Source organism: Papilio xuthus, unplaced genomic scaffold (assembly GCF_000836235.2).
Source record: "Papilio xuthus unplaced genomic scaffold, Pxut_1.1 DF826159.1, whole genome shotgun sequence".
Classification (NCBI taxonomy): domain Eukaryota; kingdom Metazoa; phylum Arthropoda; class Insecta; order Lepidoptera; family Papilionidae; genus Papilio; species Papilio xuthus.
In genome coordinates this window covers 960,292-976,779 of record NW_013532490.1, presented here as the reverse complement: position 1 = coordinate 976,779, position 16,488 = coordinate 960,292, and the positions used below count along the sequence as shown (strand labels likewise).

Genomic DNA, 16,488 nt, shown 5'->3' with positions numbered 1-16,488 from the left:
TGAAATCTGTTATTGAATAAACAACAGACAAAGAGTCTATTTTTTAAACCGGTACTACTCCTAGCTGGTAGTTTCCATTGCTGAAATACCTACACTAAATATATCGTCATCCCTTTCATTCTTTTAAAATAAAACAGAGATAACAATGTTTTTATAAAAACATGCGAATCAAGTCTTTGTGATGTTGCCAAAGAAAACAATTTCATTCAGAAATATTCCATTCCAATTTACTGCATACATTTGAAACAAAGTCGTTACTTTAACAGTGACATTGAAGTTCAAAGTGGGATAAACAGTGGCAAGGCTGGTCATCATTCATATCAGACACCTTTTCATATCAGGTTAACCAGAGTCAGTATGTGCAAAACTGCCAAACTAACCGCGGTTCGACATTAGTGCCGCGAAGCGCCACGAACAGACGCGAATGTGGATGGTATTCGCGGGGTTTTCGGACGTTCACGCTCGTTCGCGTCGTGTTCTCCGATCAAAGTCGGTATTTTATCCCGCGATTAAGGGTTCGCGCCCCGTTCGCACGGCCTCGTGCTCGTGCTAATCTATTTTTAAAAAAAATATTGTCAAGTTATTACAGCAGCAGCTTCCACGTCTAGTTTGCGATTGATTCACGAACGAATATGAACATCCCGCGAATGTGGAGGCTAACTTGCTAATGTAGAGCAACCATTGCTGTCCATAGTAGTTGATAAAGGCAGTGATGAAGTGTATTTGAATATCTATTATGGCTTACAAGATATAAAATTTTAATATAATTTTGTGGTATAAAGCAATTTTTGAAAGTATAGTACCGCGAACGAGGGTGACTGTACCTTTTTCAAAATCATCACGTAATGTTTACCAAAGAAGATTTTACTCTGCTCTTGTATTTAGATTCAAAGTTGTTGTACTGCTAATTTTGCGCACACATTGTATACTTCTAATCTGTTCCCCTAAAGGATTCTAACATTCGATTAGTACTGTGAACGATAAAGGCGTGTCGTACAGGAAAATGCCAGCGTCCTTGACTCGCTGATAATGAACAATAACGGCTCAGATTAATAGCCATTCTTTTATTGTAATTACAATAAGTAACACAATAAGCTCTCAATTATATTCAAACATGACTAAATATAATACTGCACTACAATAGTATCTATAAGTTATCGATTTTTCAATTGAGTAATATGTCGTAAATCTAAAACGTAGTCTTCCGTAATAAATAAGGGGCCAGTAAACCTTAAAATGTTAGGAAAAAGTCGCTTATTTTCAGTCCGCTTAAGTGGAACTCACCTTTACTTCTAAACAATTATTATTTAACGCCCATAAACATAATCTCGAAGCGTAAGCAATGCTTTGTTGTACAGCGCAAAAATAGGTACGACGCAACGAACAAGGTAACTGGGTTATCCAAAATAAGAAAGAATAACCCTCTGACATTCAGTACTAAAAATATGACTAGATATGTTCCGTTAGTAAAATATTTAGTTTGTTCTTCAAAGTAAATTCTCTGATATATTTGTATAAATTATTAGTAACTGAAAATATTTTATGCAGGTGTTTGTCATCACAGTTTTGGATTTAGATGAATATTGGATTTAATAATAATCCACAAAATCTATCCTCTTCCTTTTTCGGACATAGAGCCTCTTTGCTGCGGCAATCGATTGCACGTTAGGTTCATTTTTAAAGGCAGAAAACTTCAGATCATGTTTGGCAAACATCACTGCTGCCAATATCGAAAGAGTAAGTCATCTTAGTTCTGTAGGGGATAAAATATTACAATATTTATCGACAATATATTAATGTTCTACATCCCTTAAGTATTTAAATATAATGTACTCAATTCTTTATCGATGATGCTCATCTCTCCGGTTCCACACGGGTCAGTAGCTGTCCCACCCGACTATGTTTAGCCTGAGGTCGTATGCTCGGTCGAGCATACGCACCCTGTATCGATTGCCCTCCATCCAAGCTCACAAGTATCTAGTGGCTTATAATGTTCCTCACCAAATAGCCGCCAGTGTGGCCGCGCAAGAATTTGTGGTTCGTTATAATTCAAGCTATACCGCATACACGTTAAGGGTACTCTGGGAGTAAGATGCATGTTGTCTGTCTTGATTTATCTAGATTCCTAAGATACATATTTAAAAAGCCGTTAAATTAACTTTAAAATTTTAGTAATTGTGTTTTCTTTCATAACTATCAACCCGGCCTCTTTAGATCGGGAAGAACTTATGACTACTTTTTCTATATTATAAGTATCTAGTCTATTTAATATCTTTTTTGCATCAATGAAATCTAAAAAGGTCGATCTACATGGGCCTCGAAGAGAGATTAATTTTAAATGATTCAAGATTTTAATTGAATTATTTTCGATTGGCATTAATAATTTAATATTGCTACAAATTCTTCAAATACTTAATTTCCTGTTATAAAATTAATTAAATAATTCCTGATCCTATCAACTCCGACCCTTCCTCTCGAGCGAAAGGAAATCTGGGGCGCTTCTGTCAGTTTTATGGACCTTAATTTCCTGAATATTAAATCCCATTCTTCTTATTCGTCGGTGTTGTTATATCGGCAGTTAATTTTATCGCCCTAAATATAAAAATTAATTAGGTAAATCCTGCTTCTTCCTCTTGGTATACAGGCGTTAATTTTATGTAATTACCTTTAAGGGAAAGATTCCTTGTGGTTAAGATATCGTTCTCTAAACGTTATTAACTTTTTTAGACGCATTTTGACTTATATACCAACATAATCACCAAAAACATTCACCTTCGAAGCTATATTCATACCTTTTCTCATTTTTATAAGTTTTCTTCATCTTAATATTCAGTTTGCATTTAAAATCTTGAAATTCAGAACAAAACATCCATTGTCTTGTCAAGTTTAGATACAACCTGATTTATCACAGCAACAAAAGCTTCACTCCAGACGAAATCTCGGTAACGTGTATGCGGTGACTGAAAAACAATAAAGAATATACAATTTTAAACCTAAATTCAATGATGATAAGGTTTAATTTTAAAGAATTTAGTATGTAATACTTTCAGATGGTTATAAGTGAATATCGAAAATGTTTCTGTATCTTAGGTGTGATGTTATTGTTGTTGAGTTACAATTTCATAGACTTTAGGCGTGTGTGGTACAAAGTATTATTGCATACATTCTATATTGTCTGCGATTTATTGAAGTTACTAATGAAACTGGTAGAATTGTACTGAAGATGATCTGGTGAATAATCGGTAAGTTGGTGTAGCGTTTTGTTCACCGGTTTGTATTGAAGTATTGTAACCTTTCATATCTTTCATCTACTGTAGTTGCCCATCATTGTTGTTTATAAAAAGTCTTCCAACTTTTCATTGTTTTTTAACCTTTTCTTCCTGTTCCTTTGCTTTCTTTTTCTACTTCTCCCCAGTACCTAAAGATACGGCAAAATAGCTTTTAACCTCTCAACGATATTAAATTTTCCCCTTGTGTTAAAAATAAACAACTAGGTTATTAATGTTTATTAAAATACCAAAACAACTGTTATTGGTTACCTTCACTGTACCTCCGACGATGTATAGTATGGAATACAACTCAACGTATATCGTATCAAAGAGTACATGTATGAGACGCTCGAAGTTGGAACACTGCGAACGTAGGTGACTGTACTTTAATTAAAAATAATACCAGTATTAATGGATATGTTATTATTCTGTGTGTAGCAGTTTTAATAATCCAGAGTAACTAAAAATAGCACAACATACAATAGATGAACAATTTCCAGCAGTCTGGTTATGATATGTTTGGCGCCGGCTTCCGGGAAGGTGTTGCTCGGACAGTTTGTTTGTTTTGCATTACGCCAACGATACCCTTGTTGAACATCTATTGAGATTGTTTGAAAGGTATAAGGGTGCGTCTACACTGGAGTTATTGCAAACATATAAAATATTACATTCACGAATTTAAAATATAAACATAGATTTATAGTTGTACTCAGACACGTTCTTTGAGCTTAATGAAGATTAAATCAACACTAAGGGGAACTGCCTAACCGATTCTGAGTATGGTATTCTTTGTGCAAAAATAAGAAATTATCGAAACTGTAAGAGACATCTTAATGAACATCTTTTTTTATTTGCTTACCACTCCGTTATCCTTTTTGTTTTTTGGTGAAAATCCACCTTAAAATTGTGATAATTGTTTTTAACCGTGGGTTTATATTCTCGAAACATTTACACAAAAAACATATTGTTTTTCATGATATTTTCCCTGAAAACAAAAACAAATGGAAGAATTGAGAACCTCCTCCCTTTTGAAGTCGGTTAAAAAAGTAAGATATATCTTTGAAGAGATGTAGAACTTTTGTTTTTGCACATACAAAGAATATAATTTACATAAAATAAAATATTAAAAAACGAATAATTTACTAAAAATATATTATTAAAATCCCTTTAGGCAAGGTCCCAAAGATACTTGCAGCGTACCCCCTTTGGACAGCTAAACTAATTCTATGTCCGAGGTAGCACATGTCATTGGATGGGTCGATATGTTTCATGTTGAATGTTTCGACAGTGGGCATCCAAGGTAACGAAGTCGTTGTTACGCTTTGTTTAGCACTGTCTTTCAGTAAGGCATTCGAAGGTGATTATATAAATAAACATTAATATCGTTTGTGTTTAAATGTATATTGGTTATGCAGTCTACACCTGTTCACCTAAATCGTAGACTTCAAATAATATTAGAAGTTATTCTTATTCAGGATTCAAGGAATTTTAGTGAAGTCCATATTTTTCTTTTTCTATTTATTTTATACATTGCCAACTTTATCTGTAACCAGTAAAGACGAATATGAGTAGACCATTTAAACCTACTTGGTTATATCTTGAAGGGTATGCATTGTTTTTGTAACGTTTAACATTTTTGAAAGCTAGTTTTTGTTCCCTTAGCACATCTGGTTGTGATATGACAATTTTTATTTTATCACCAGGTATCATTGCATGGTGGGTGTAAGACGGCAGAATGGGGGACAGCTTCCTGCACCTGGGGGACATCGTGTCCCTCTTCGCGGAGGGCTCTGTCTCAGGCTTTCTCAGTACTTTGGGGTGAGTACGCATTTTTATTTCAAATAAAAACTATCACAAAAGTCAGAAAGAATCAAACCAAAGTGAGCATTTGGCATTCAACAAGAGTCTTCACATTTTGTAGTCCCGCTACTTCTTTTGCGGTCTTGATCTACCTTTCGCGGTCCCATGCTATCTCGGCCCAGTTCAAGGCTTGGAGCTCCTGCAGATCGTTATCCACAACAATCACTGCCTTCACACATATAAACTGAAATTGGAACTTAGATTTCAGATAAATTTCCCAAAAATGAATAATATCATTAATTTTGATGTTCTTTTCTATAGGTTGGTAGATGACAGATGCGTCGTGTGCCCCGAGGCCGGCGATCTGACTGATCCGCCCAAAAAGTTCCGGGGTAAGTTAAAGTCATTACCACGTAAAATATTACAGTGCAATTAGTCCAAACTTTAATCTCAAGGGGATGGACGATAATTTAGTCGAGACATGAGTGATAAAGTTTTAAATATGTAAATTGTAAAACATTTTTAATTATTTATCTTTTTTTTTGTATTATCCAGATTGCCTGTTCAAGATATGCCCCATGAACCGATACTCCGCGCAAAAGCAGTTCTGGAACACCGCCAAACAGTCGGCGAACGCCAACGCCGACACCGACACGGGACTGCTCAAGAGGTTACATGTGAGTACAAAATACAGGGACAATAAAATTCAAAGATGGAAAGACAAGGAGGATAAAATTACGACCAATTTACTAACATATACAAATAGTCACCGAACCAGACTTAAGCATTCGGTTATTCGGTGGCACTTACCGTAGATTTCTGAGATCAAAAACTCTGTAAAAAACACATCGTCATCCCTATTGATCTTTGATCCCTATTGATCTTGACAAAATAATATGTTTTAAACGAAGATTTTGGTCTCAGAAACCCAGTTAGTTAGTTCGTTTTAAAACGGAGTTGCTGTAATCGTATGGGACGTACCTTATTCTTGTATCCTATTCACCCTGGTCAGTGAACACCTTGTTTTTTTTATATCATAAGGCGGCAAATGAGCTAGCGGCCACCTGAAATCGCTGAAATAGCGAAGTGACTGTTGCCCATAGACACGCAATTGGATATGCGTTGCCTACATTTAACCGACGGAGTAGAGGAAGCACAGAAAGAAAATATTTTCCATTCCCATGCATCCTCTTATTCGGAAAGTCCACTTCCACTTCCCATTCTTTCCTTATAAGAAAAAGGGTAAGAAGTGAAAGAGGACTAAAATTAGGCCTCCTGGTCGCAGACACATCAGATGAAGGGCAGAATTCCTTCCACTACACGCCTGTGTTTTGTATGGTCGTGGCACCGGGTGAACCGGCCAATTTTTGCGAAGATGTTAAAGCGGGCTCTACCACTGTTAAGGACTGTTGTTTTATTAAGGACTAGCTGTCGCCCGCGACTCCGTCCGCGTGAATATATAAAAAACCTAATTAGTGTAGCCTATGTGTTCTTTCAGACTATGTTCGGTATTGAAATTATCGGCCATGTTTGAATATACGGGAATTATTAGCTCAATAATAAGATTTAATGTTTATTAATCTTTTCATGTTTATACGAATCTCAGTAGACAGTTATAAATCATTTTAATGTCAAAACAATGTTGATTAAAAAGGTCAGTGACTTCATTTTGCTATTAATTCATTATAAATAGTTTATGTTGCCCCACTTTGAAGACTATCAATATTTTTCTATTCTTTGATTTATGACTCAGTTTATTATTATTATTAAATGAGTTATTGCGTTTACTTTTTTTATAATATGACAGATCTCTGATTCAAGAGTTAAAAATAACAACAGACAGTTATAGATTGTTCGCATTTGTTCCAATAAAATATGTAGTTGGAACGTCAATTTATATGTTTTTATCTTACTGTATTACCGTGGGTTTCTGAGACTGAAATCTCCGTTTAAAATATTTTGTTATCTCTGTTTTGTCAAAGATAATGACAGGGATGACGATATGTTTTATACAGATATTTTGATCTCAGTAACCAACCGTTAATTATTGTTTATTTAACAATGTATTTTAACCAATATTAGCTTAATAAATTATGGTGCAGATAAATCTTGTTAGTTATTTGAAACTTTTATCACTTAACACGTTAGCTGCCGTGTCGGACTATGTGTCCGACAAACCCTACTTCCATTCAACAACTCGCTGTGGCTTGTAGGACGCTTTTTAATCGAAGTGTTGTATACAGCGTGACCTGCAAGGGCAACTATAAAGCTTGTAAACAGCGGGTCAATATTTTTCGTTTTTCGAAAAATCATTCTGGCAGCGAACGTGTTAAGGATATTGTTAGAGCATATTTCATTGGATTACATTGTATTTCGGTTGTATTCTTGCTAAATGGCGGATGTTAACGAGCAGTTTTATTGTACTGCAATTCCACTGTACTATATCGCAATTGATTCATAACCCACTTAGTAAGTCATTCTAGAAGTTTCCTAACCTTTCCATATATTCTTAACTAGATTTAGATGTTTTTATCAAATCTATACTAATATTATAAAGAGGAAGAGTTTGTTTAAATCCGCTAATCTCAGGAACTACTGGTAATATTTTGAAAAATTATTTTTTACTGGTTCGTCCATTTATAGAGGAAGGCTTTAGGCTATATAACATTACGCTGCGACCAATAGTTTTTTATTAATTCCGCGCGGATGGAGTCGCGGGCGACAGCTAGTACAGAATAAAACACTAACTATGTTATTCCAAAAAATAGCCAGACACTGTTTGTTTAAACATAGGTTTTAACCCTTTGAACGCCGGTGTATTGAATATTATAGACATTTTGATGTTAGGATGTTAGGTTTTTTTTTATATCATAAGGTGGCAAACGAGCGAGCGGCCACCTGAAATCGCTGAAATAGCGAAGTGACCGTTGCCCATAGACATACGTAATATATGCGTTGCCTACGTTTAATCGACGGAGGAGAGGATGCACAGAAAGAAAACATCTTCCCTTTCCATGCATCCTCTCATCCGGAAAGTCCACTTCCACTTCCTATCCCTTCCTTATAATAAAAAGGGTGGGAAAGGAAAGAGGACTAAATTAGGCCTCCGGGACGCAACGCCTCCTAGGTTAGGTATATGTTTCACTATAAAACAATAAAGTCTTATTGCCGGACTCAGAGACGTTCGTCTATTTTAGTGTAATTATAGTATTAAAAATCAACATTAAGTGTCTCACATAATAATGAGACACAGAAAATTATTTAGTTCATCTATATTTCATCATCATCATCAGCTCACTATTCGTCCCCACCGAGGGGCTCGGAGCCTACCTTAAGTTAAGGGTGATTAGGCCATAGTCAACCACGCTGGCCAAGTGCGGGTTGGTTGACTTCACACATATCTTTGAATTTCTTCTCAGATATGTGCAGGTTGCATCACGATGTTTTCCTTCACCGTAAGAACGTCGGTCGAACTTCACGTTGCATAATCTTGTTCAACTCACCTGTATTATAAATATAGAGAAAAGAATGTTCTGTCGAGATGTAACGGTTCATCTTAGTAACTAATGGCGTCATTATAAAGAAAATGTTCTATTTCTGTTGTTCAGTGTGATGCATTACGGCTGTTATAATTATTTCTTCAAGATAGTAAATATGTATATTATATAGTAAAAAATAGGTATTTACTAAGAATAAATCAGATCGCACAGAATTTCGTTACTAAACAGAAGATCTCTGGTCCCATTAAGTTGGTCATCCTTGCTATATTTTCATGCACTTATACTGTGATGGTTGTCGCGCGATACGTCCGCGCGGAATTAAAAAAAGAAATAGTGGGCTATGTGTTCTTTCAGACTACGTTCTACATCTATGTCCCATGTTAGCCGGATCCGTTCAGCGGTTTTGGAGATACCTTCAAACAAACATCCATCCATCCAAAAAATCTCATGTATTAGTAAGATTTAAGTCATTATATACCAAGGATTCTCATGCACTTTGCAATAATTGTGACATGTTTCCAGCATGCCGCTGAAATAGAGAAGAAACAGAATGAACTAGAGAACAAGAAGTTATTGGGTACGGTCGTGCAGTACGGCAGCGTCATACAGCTACTGCACGTCAAGTCCAACAAATACCTAACTGTATGTATTATCATCAGCTCACTATACGTCTCCAATGAGGGGCTCGAAGCCTACGCTAAGTCTGAGTAGACTAGGCTATCGTCAACCACACTGATCCAGTGGGGGTTCACACATATCTTTGAATTTCTTCTCAGATTTGTGCAGCATCACGATGTTTTCCTTTACCGTAAGAACCTCGGATATATCTACATGTGTCAATCGAAAAACACATTGGTATATGGCGAGATTAGAACCTAAGATCTGCAGATTACAAGTCAAGTGCATAAACCCTGAGGCACCGACGTCTTATTTCTTGCAACACTTGATAATGTTAATTTACGCAATTTATTAAATTTATTACGTGAAGCAATCTGCATAATTCATCTGACTTTAAGTCGACAGAAGTTTAATACAAGTCAATAGAGATAGAGAGATAGACAGAGTGAGAGAGAAGTCATTAACTATGTGTTGTAGGTAAACAAGAGACTGCCCGCGTTGCTGGAGAAGAACGCAATGCGGGTACATCTAGACGCAAATGGAAATGAGGGCTCGTGGTTTTATGTAATGCCTTTTTATAAACTGCGCTCGACTGGTGAGTACTGCCATATGAAATACAAGCTGTCGCCTGCGACTCCGCATGCGCGGAATTAATCAATATCCTTATTAGTAGCCTATGTGGTCTTCCAGACTATGTTCTACATCTGTGTCAAACTTCATCAAGATCTGTTAAGCCGTTCCGGAGATACCTTCTAACAAACATCCATCCATCTAAACATTCGCATTTATAATATTAGTAAGATAGAAAGATAGTGTTCGAACATATGTTTGTTAATAATTAAGAAATGTATATATGACAGCAACAGATATATCCTTGTTTCCAATTGTACAGGGGACAATGTGGTGGTAGGCGATAAAGTGATAATGAACCCGGTAAATGCGGGCCAACAAGTCCTACACGTGTCGTCCAGCCACGAGCTACCGGACAACGTGGGCTGCATGGAGGTGAACATTTAACCCTCAATTCCACAAAGCAACTAGTTGCGCGACTAACTGAACGCGACTACTAGCTACATCAAACATGTCCCGGTTTATTCCTTTGCAGATCCCAGGATGCTTACCATTTTGAACTTACCGTAGATTTCTGAGACCAAACCGTTTAAAACATATCGTCATCAGTGTCATTATGTTTGACAGAACAGAGATGACAGTATGTTATAAACGAGAATTTAGACCTCAGTAACCCATAGTGAGTCAAGTCTTACATAACCCTGTCTTTCCCTTAGAAATCAGGTTATAAGATTTTGTCTTTATAAAAAGGCAACATGAGCGCGCCAGTGGAAGTACGCATTGTTATTGGAAATAATAGTCGCGCGTATAGTTGCTTAGTGGAAATTGTATTTAAACTCTTATACTATATTTAGTTTAATATTCTCTATTAGTTTCAATTCAAATTTAAATAGGTTGTGGGCTGGGGACATAGATTCTGTTCTATAAATTTCAAGACTATGAAGATCTAATTTTAATCGATGTTAAATTCTAAATAAAATTGTTAAGTTGTTTTTTTTTAAATACTATATGCCATATAGTCTTGTCGTTGATTTGTCTTTACGAGTTTAACCTAATTATTTTTTCCTTTTTAATTAATGTTTTAATAGTTATATTTAGTTATTTTATTTTGTTATTGTGTCTCTATGTCAGCATGACGTACTACTAAAGACAACGTCTCGAACTTGTTGGGAAGTGGAAGTTAAGCAGGTACGATGTACTGTGGGTTTCCACTGCCGAAACATTCGTACAAAAATATATTGTTATTCTTTTCCTTTTGAAAGGAATTGAGGTAACAATAGGCAGTGGAAACTGTTCGAAGCTAGATGCAGCCAATATTTACTTATTGCTAGAACATTCTAAAAGGTTTTTGCTACTTCCATTTGAGCTATAAACGATTTACATGTTCAAAGGGCTGTAGTTCATTATTAAGCGTTTGTCTAACCTGATTGATAGTTGGTTTCTAAGACCAAAATCTCTATGTAAAACATATCATCATCCTTTTTATTATTTTTTGACACAACAGATATAACAATATGTTTTAAACAGGGTTTTTGGTTTTAGACACCCACTGTTAGGTTAAGTTACACTGACTTAAAGATTAGAAATATGTTAAACAAGGCTAGAATTGATTACATACTTCAATAAATGCATAAAACACTCATTTAAGTTAAGAATTCAGGAATCAGGAAGTCAGGAATATTCCTGAATATTTATAGGTAAACGTCGTGAACTCCTCAACGTCATGGAAGGTGACTCTTTTCCTGGAGCACAAAGAGAACCAGGAGGAAATCCTCAAAGGTGGGGATGTGGTGCGGCTGTTCCATGCGGAGCAGGAGAAATTCCTGACGATGGACGAGCACCAGAAGCGGCAGCACGTCTTCTTACGTACAACTGGCAGGTCGAGTGCCACCGCTGCTACCAGTAGCAAAGCACTCTGGGAGATAGAGGTAGGGCCAATTATCTGTGCATCGAAATTAGACGTACCTTTAAACCCCTTTCCACAAGGTGAAAAGGCTCACCAGTGGAAAAGGGGTTTGTTTTATGAGTATATAAATCTGTGTTGATTGTCAGGTGGTGCAACATGACCCGTGTCGCGGTGGCGCGGGTCACTGGAACTCCATCTTCCGCTTCAAGCACCTCGCCACAGGACACTATCTCGCTGCCGAAGCCTGTCTTAAAGCGCCGTCAGTATTCACTCACCTTTAAATTACACTTGGTGTTGCCCGCGGCTTCGGTCGAGCGGAATTTAATTTTTAAGACTATGATCTACGGAAAATTAATCCATCCATATAAATATTCGCATTTATAATGTGTTAGTAATATTAAATCCTGTTTTTCTCTTTACTTAATTTATCGGCCAAAATCAATATAGGTTCTCGAACCATATTCGCTTATTCCCAGTATTTTTAATTAACATTTTTAATCTAAAACGTGTTCAAAACTTTCCCTCTGATAGACTAATTTATGTTTGTGTGGTAGTGACGCGCCGCTGGAGAGCGGAGAGCCGGCGTACCAGCTGGTGTCAGTGCCGCACTCCTCAGAGATCGCCACACTGTTCGAGCTCGATCCCACCACCATGACTCACTCCGACGCCGCCGTGCCGCAGAGCAGCTACGTCAGGTAACCGTTCACTCACTTCGCTTACTCATTCCACTCACTCACTCCGCTAACTCATTCCGCCCACTCACTCCGCACACTTCGCTCACTTACTCACTCCGCTCACTCACTCCGTCCACTCACTCCGCTCACTCACACCATTCACTCACACCACTCACTCCCCAATATTCATTCAGACATTCATTCACCTGTGAGTCCGTTAACCCATCCGTCTACTCGAAATTAAAAAAATAATTAGTAGTCTATGCGTTCTTCCAGACTATGTTCTATATCTATGTCAAATTGAAGTGAGATCTAACAAACATCCATCCATCCATCTATACATTCGCATTTATAATATTAGTAAGATATTTTAAAATAAATGTTTATACAAAGAAATAATCTTTTCAGATTACAGCACTTATGCACGCACACATGGGTACACTCTACATCTATACCGATCGACAAAGAAGAAGAGAAACCTGTTATGTCCAAGGTAACATAGAAAAACACTGCAATAAGCACATTACTATGCGCCAGATAGCAAAAAAATAAATAAAAAGCATAATAAAAAAGATTTATGTCAAATATGTAAGCTCCGCCCACTTACAACATTTTTCCGCCCATTCGCTGTAACTTACAGCTGGCGTCTAAAGTATATTTATTGGCCTAATTTGATTAATTTACGATGTAAATTATTTTGTATCTGTAAATTATGACGTCATTAATTACCAATATATTTTCCAGGTGGGATGTTCAATAGTAAAGGAGGACAAAGAAGCATTCGCCTTGATATCGGTGTCTCCCAGCGAAGTGAGAGATCTGGACTTCGCCAACGACGCGTGCAAAGTGCTGTCGGCCTTGTCGACCAAACTTCACCACGGCAATATAGAGCATAATGAGATGAAGTAACGATTATATTCATTCGTACCTTCCCTCCGTTTGTAGCCTACAGTAAAATATTAAACAAAATTCCACTGAACTGAACTACTGTAAATATCTATCTATCTCTCTCTACGATTTAATCAGTCCATTAAATTCCTATCTCACTTCGTTAATCGTAATAATTTCACCAGAACACAAACAAAAATCTGCCTCGAAGGACCAAAAATTATCTATATTAGTAAATATGAAATTTTCTTTCTCAGAGCCCTAACCTGCCTGTTACAAGACATCGTATACTTCATAGCGGGCTTCGAGAACGAGCCCAACAAGTCCAAAGCGCTGGACCTGGTGGTGGAGAACCCCAACAGGGACAGGCAGAAGCTGCTGCGCGAACAGTACATACTACGCCAGCTGTTCAAGATATTACAAGTATGAGAAAATGCAATATACTGTAATATACTTTATGAATGCAATGCCTGTACCCGTGCGGATTTATTTTATTCTTAACCTTTTTTTTACATTGGCTGAGTATGATCGTTACCATGGCATCCATCCATCTTTGTTACTATTGGTTTGCAGTGTTTCTCTTTCTCACATATTTTTTAAAATTTTACTCTCCTAAGTTTAAAATAGCATGAAAAGATTTAGTCTAAAGCACGTGTTAAGTATAGGTCGTCTAAGTATAAAAAGAAGTTTATGTAACCGTAGTATATTTAAGAACATAAATAAAATTTTCGTGTTAGTTACCATATTCGGCTTGACCGATTTTTATTACATTTTGTATGCATATTCAGTAGGTCTGAAAATCGGCTTCTGGCGACAGCTGGTATAGATTTATAATTGTAATGTTATCAGGGTCCATTCCAAGAGACGAGCGAGGGCGGAGGCGAGCCGTTCCTGAAGATCGAGGAGTTGTATGACCCTCGCTACGCCCCCTACAAGTGCATCTTCCGCCTCTGTTACCGCATCCTGCGCCTCAGCCAGCAGGACTACAGGAAGAACCAGGCGAGTTGACAGCACCTGGTCTTCTGATCTGTACCAATATGACACTCTGGGGAATAATACGAATACAATGACACTCTCTCTCGTCTAACAACAGTATACTCCGAGAGACAACTCAATAGATAAAGAAAATTCAATAACTTGTTATTAACAGTTTAGTTTTTCTTGGTAAAGAAACATGTTTTTCTGAAATTTTTAAAGCGACATTCAATATTGATTCATTGTTTAGTTCAATAGTTTACACTTTTAACTGAAAATCGTGTTAATTCTACTGTTTTTAGCTCAAAAACGGCTTATCCAATTTGGTTGAAAACTGTTGGGGTAGGATAGAACCAAGAGACGGACATAGGATACTTTTTATCCCGTTTTCAGACTTAAAACAGTTTTTTTTATTCCAAGCGGACAGAGTCACGGGCAAAAGTTATAGTGTGCTAATATAATGTATGTTTGTAGGAATACATAGCGAAGCACTTCGGCTTCATGCAGAAGCAGATAGGCTATGACATCCTGGCGGAGGACACCATCACCGCGTTGCTGCACAACAACCGCAAGCTGCTCGAGAAGCACATCACCGCTTCCGAGATTGAGACATTCGTTGGTATGTGCTAATGTACACTTAACGGCACAACGGTCTGTACGCGGTTAAAACGCGCTTCCTACGCGTTGTTAACGGATTAATACTGTCAGTCGAGAAATGAGCCAGCAAGAGAGATTTTATTTCTTATTAATACGGTAAATGCGAATGTTTGGATGGATGATTGTTGTTTGGTACCTCTAGAACGGCTGCACGAATCTAGTTGAAATTTGGCATAGATATAGAACATAGTATAGAAGAACACATAGGCTACTAAGTTTTTTTTAATTCCTCACAGACGGAGTCGTGGACGACAGCTAGTTTATTTATTCTATGTTACAGGTCTCGTACGTAAGAATATGAAGACATGGCAATCACGATTTCTGGATTATCTGAGTGATTTGTGCATATCCAACAAGAAGGCAATCGCGGTGACGCAGGAGTTGATATGCAAGAGTGTTCTCTGCGCTAATAATGCTGATATACTTATTGAGACCAGGCGAGTACAAGTGCAAAGAGTTAAGAATAGATGGCGCTGTTCTTAATTTAAAAAACTAAGATAAATTAACATTAAACTAGATGGCGCTGTTCTTAATTTTGAAAAGAAAGTAAACTAATTTTTAGGTTTTTTTCAGTAATGTTATAATTTTTTTAATAGATTGGTTTCAACAAAATACGAACGTTCATCGGAAGCTGAGGAGACGGGAGACAAATACACAGTGGAAGACGAAGTCATGTTGTTATGGAACAATAAGAAAGTTTGTATATTTATCTGTATTTACTAACCAAAATTAAAAAAAATATCAGCAGTCAAAGCAAAGAGCATATATTTCTTGGTAACTATTTAATTTTCCATATAAAAATGTATTTATTGTCGTTTCCAGTGTTCCCGCTTGCTGTCCGAGCTGGCGACGGAGGCTCGCCTGGAGCCGCGCAGTGAGGCAGCTGCCATACTCGACTACTACCGTCATCAGCTCGACCTGTTCTCTAACATGTGCCTCAACAGACAGTACCTGGCCCTCAACAGTCTCTCCGCGCAGCTGCATATTGATCTCATACTCAAGTACGTGTAACATTGCTCCGAGATATTGTCCGTGCGAGTTTAAGGAACCTAATTAGTAGCCTATAAGTTTTTCCCTACTATGTTCTACATCTACGCCTAATTTCATCAGAATCGATTAATAATGATGATGATATATATCCATCCATCCATTCATTCATCCAAACATTCACATTTGCAGTAATTGTAAGAAAGCCTGTCCATGTGTTAACTACGGCTTTGACGACTTTAGGTATTCGTGTTTTATACAAGTAAGGAGGGTAAAATTTAATAAATTAGTTTTTAATTGTTCTTTTTCTGTTCCAGATGCATGTCGAACGCGTCCCTGTCCCAGGAGTTGCGCGCGTCGTTCTGTCGTCTGATGCTGCACCTGCACGTGGACCGCGACCCGCAGGAACCTGTCACTCCTGTCAAGTACGCAAGACTCTGGAGCGACGTCAGCGACACCATACATGTGCACGAGTTAGTAGCCACGCCCACTTACTGTCGAATAGATAGAAAGAGAAAGAGACAGTCGTTCAATAACCACGCTCACATACTGTGTCATAGGGAGATAGAGACAGTCGCTCAGTAACCACGCCCACTTACTGTGTGAGAGGGAGAAGGAATGATAGTCGCTTAATAATAACGTAT

General features: G+C 37.4%; 1 protein-coding gene across 3 annotated transcripts in view; it reads left to right on the top strand.

Moving 5' to 3' along the window:
• The window catches only part of Itpr (Inositol 1,4,5,-trisphosphate receptor), a 47,820-nt gene that overhangs the window by 8,013 nt on the left and 23,319 nt on the right, over positions 1–16,488 (top strand). For all 3 annotated transcript variants that reach the window (XM_013319284.1, XM_013319282.1, XM_013319283.1), the window contains exons 2-19: positions 4,973–5,087; positions 5,391–5,461; positions 5,625–5,746; positions 9,092–9,211; positions 9,665–9,782; positions 10,080–10,192; positions 11,455–11,685; positions 11,810–11,922; positions 12,218–12,358; positions 12,746–12,830; positions 13,082–13,242; positions 13,483–13,648; positions 14,075–14,224; positions 14,675–14,819; positions 15,138–15,294; positions 15,454–15,553; positions 15,680–15,858; positions 16,162–16,317. In XM_013319284.1, the coding sequence (XP_013174738.1) occupies positions 5,005–5,087; positions 5,391–5,461; positions 5,625–5,746; positions 9,092–9,211; positions 9,665–9,782; positions 10,080–10,192; positions 11,455–11,685; positions 11,810–11,922; positions 12,218–12,358; positions 12,746–12,830; positions 13,082–13,242; positions 13,483–13,648; positions 14,075–14,224; positions 14,675–14,819; positions 15,138–15,294; positions 15,454–15,553; positions 15,680–15,858; positions 16,162–16,317 (2,411 nt within the window). In that variant the 5' untranslated portion in view covers positions 4,973–5,004. The remainder of the gene's footprint in view (positions 1–4,972; positions 5,088–5,390; positions 5,462–5,624; positions 5,747–9,091; positions 9,212–9,664; positions 9,783–10,079; positions 10,193–11,454; positions 11,686–11,809; positions 11,923–12,217; positions 12,359–12,745; positions 12,831–13,081; positions 13,243–13,482; positions 13,649–14,074; positions 14,225–14,674; positions 14,820–15,137; positions 15,295–15,453; positions 15,554–15,679; positions 15,859–16,161; positions 16,318–16,488) is intronic.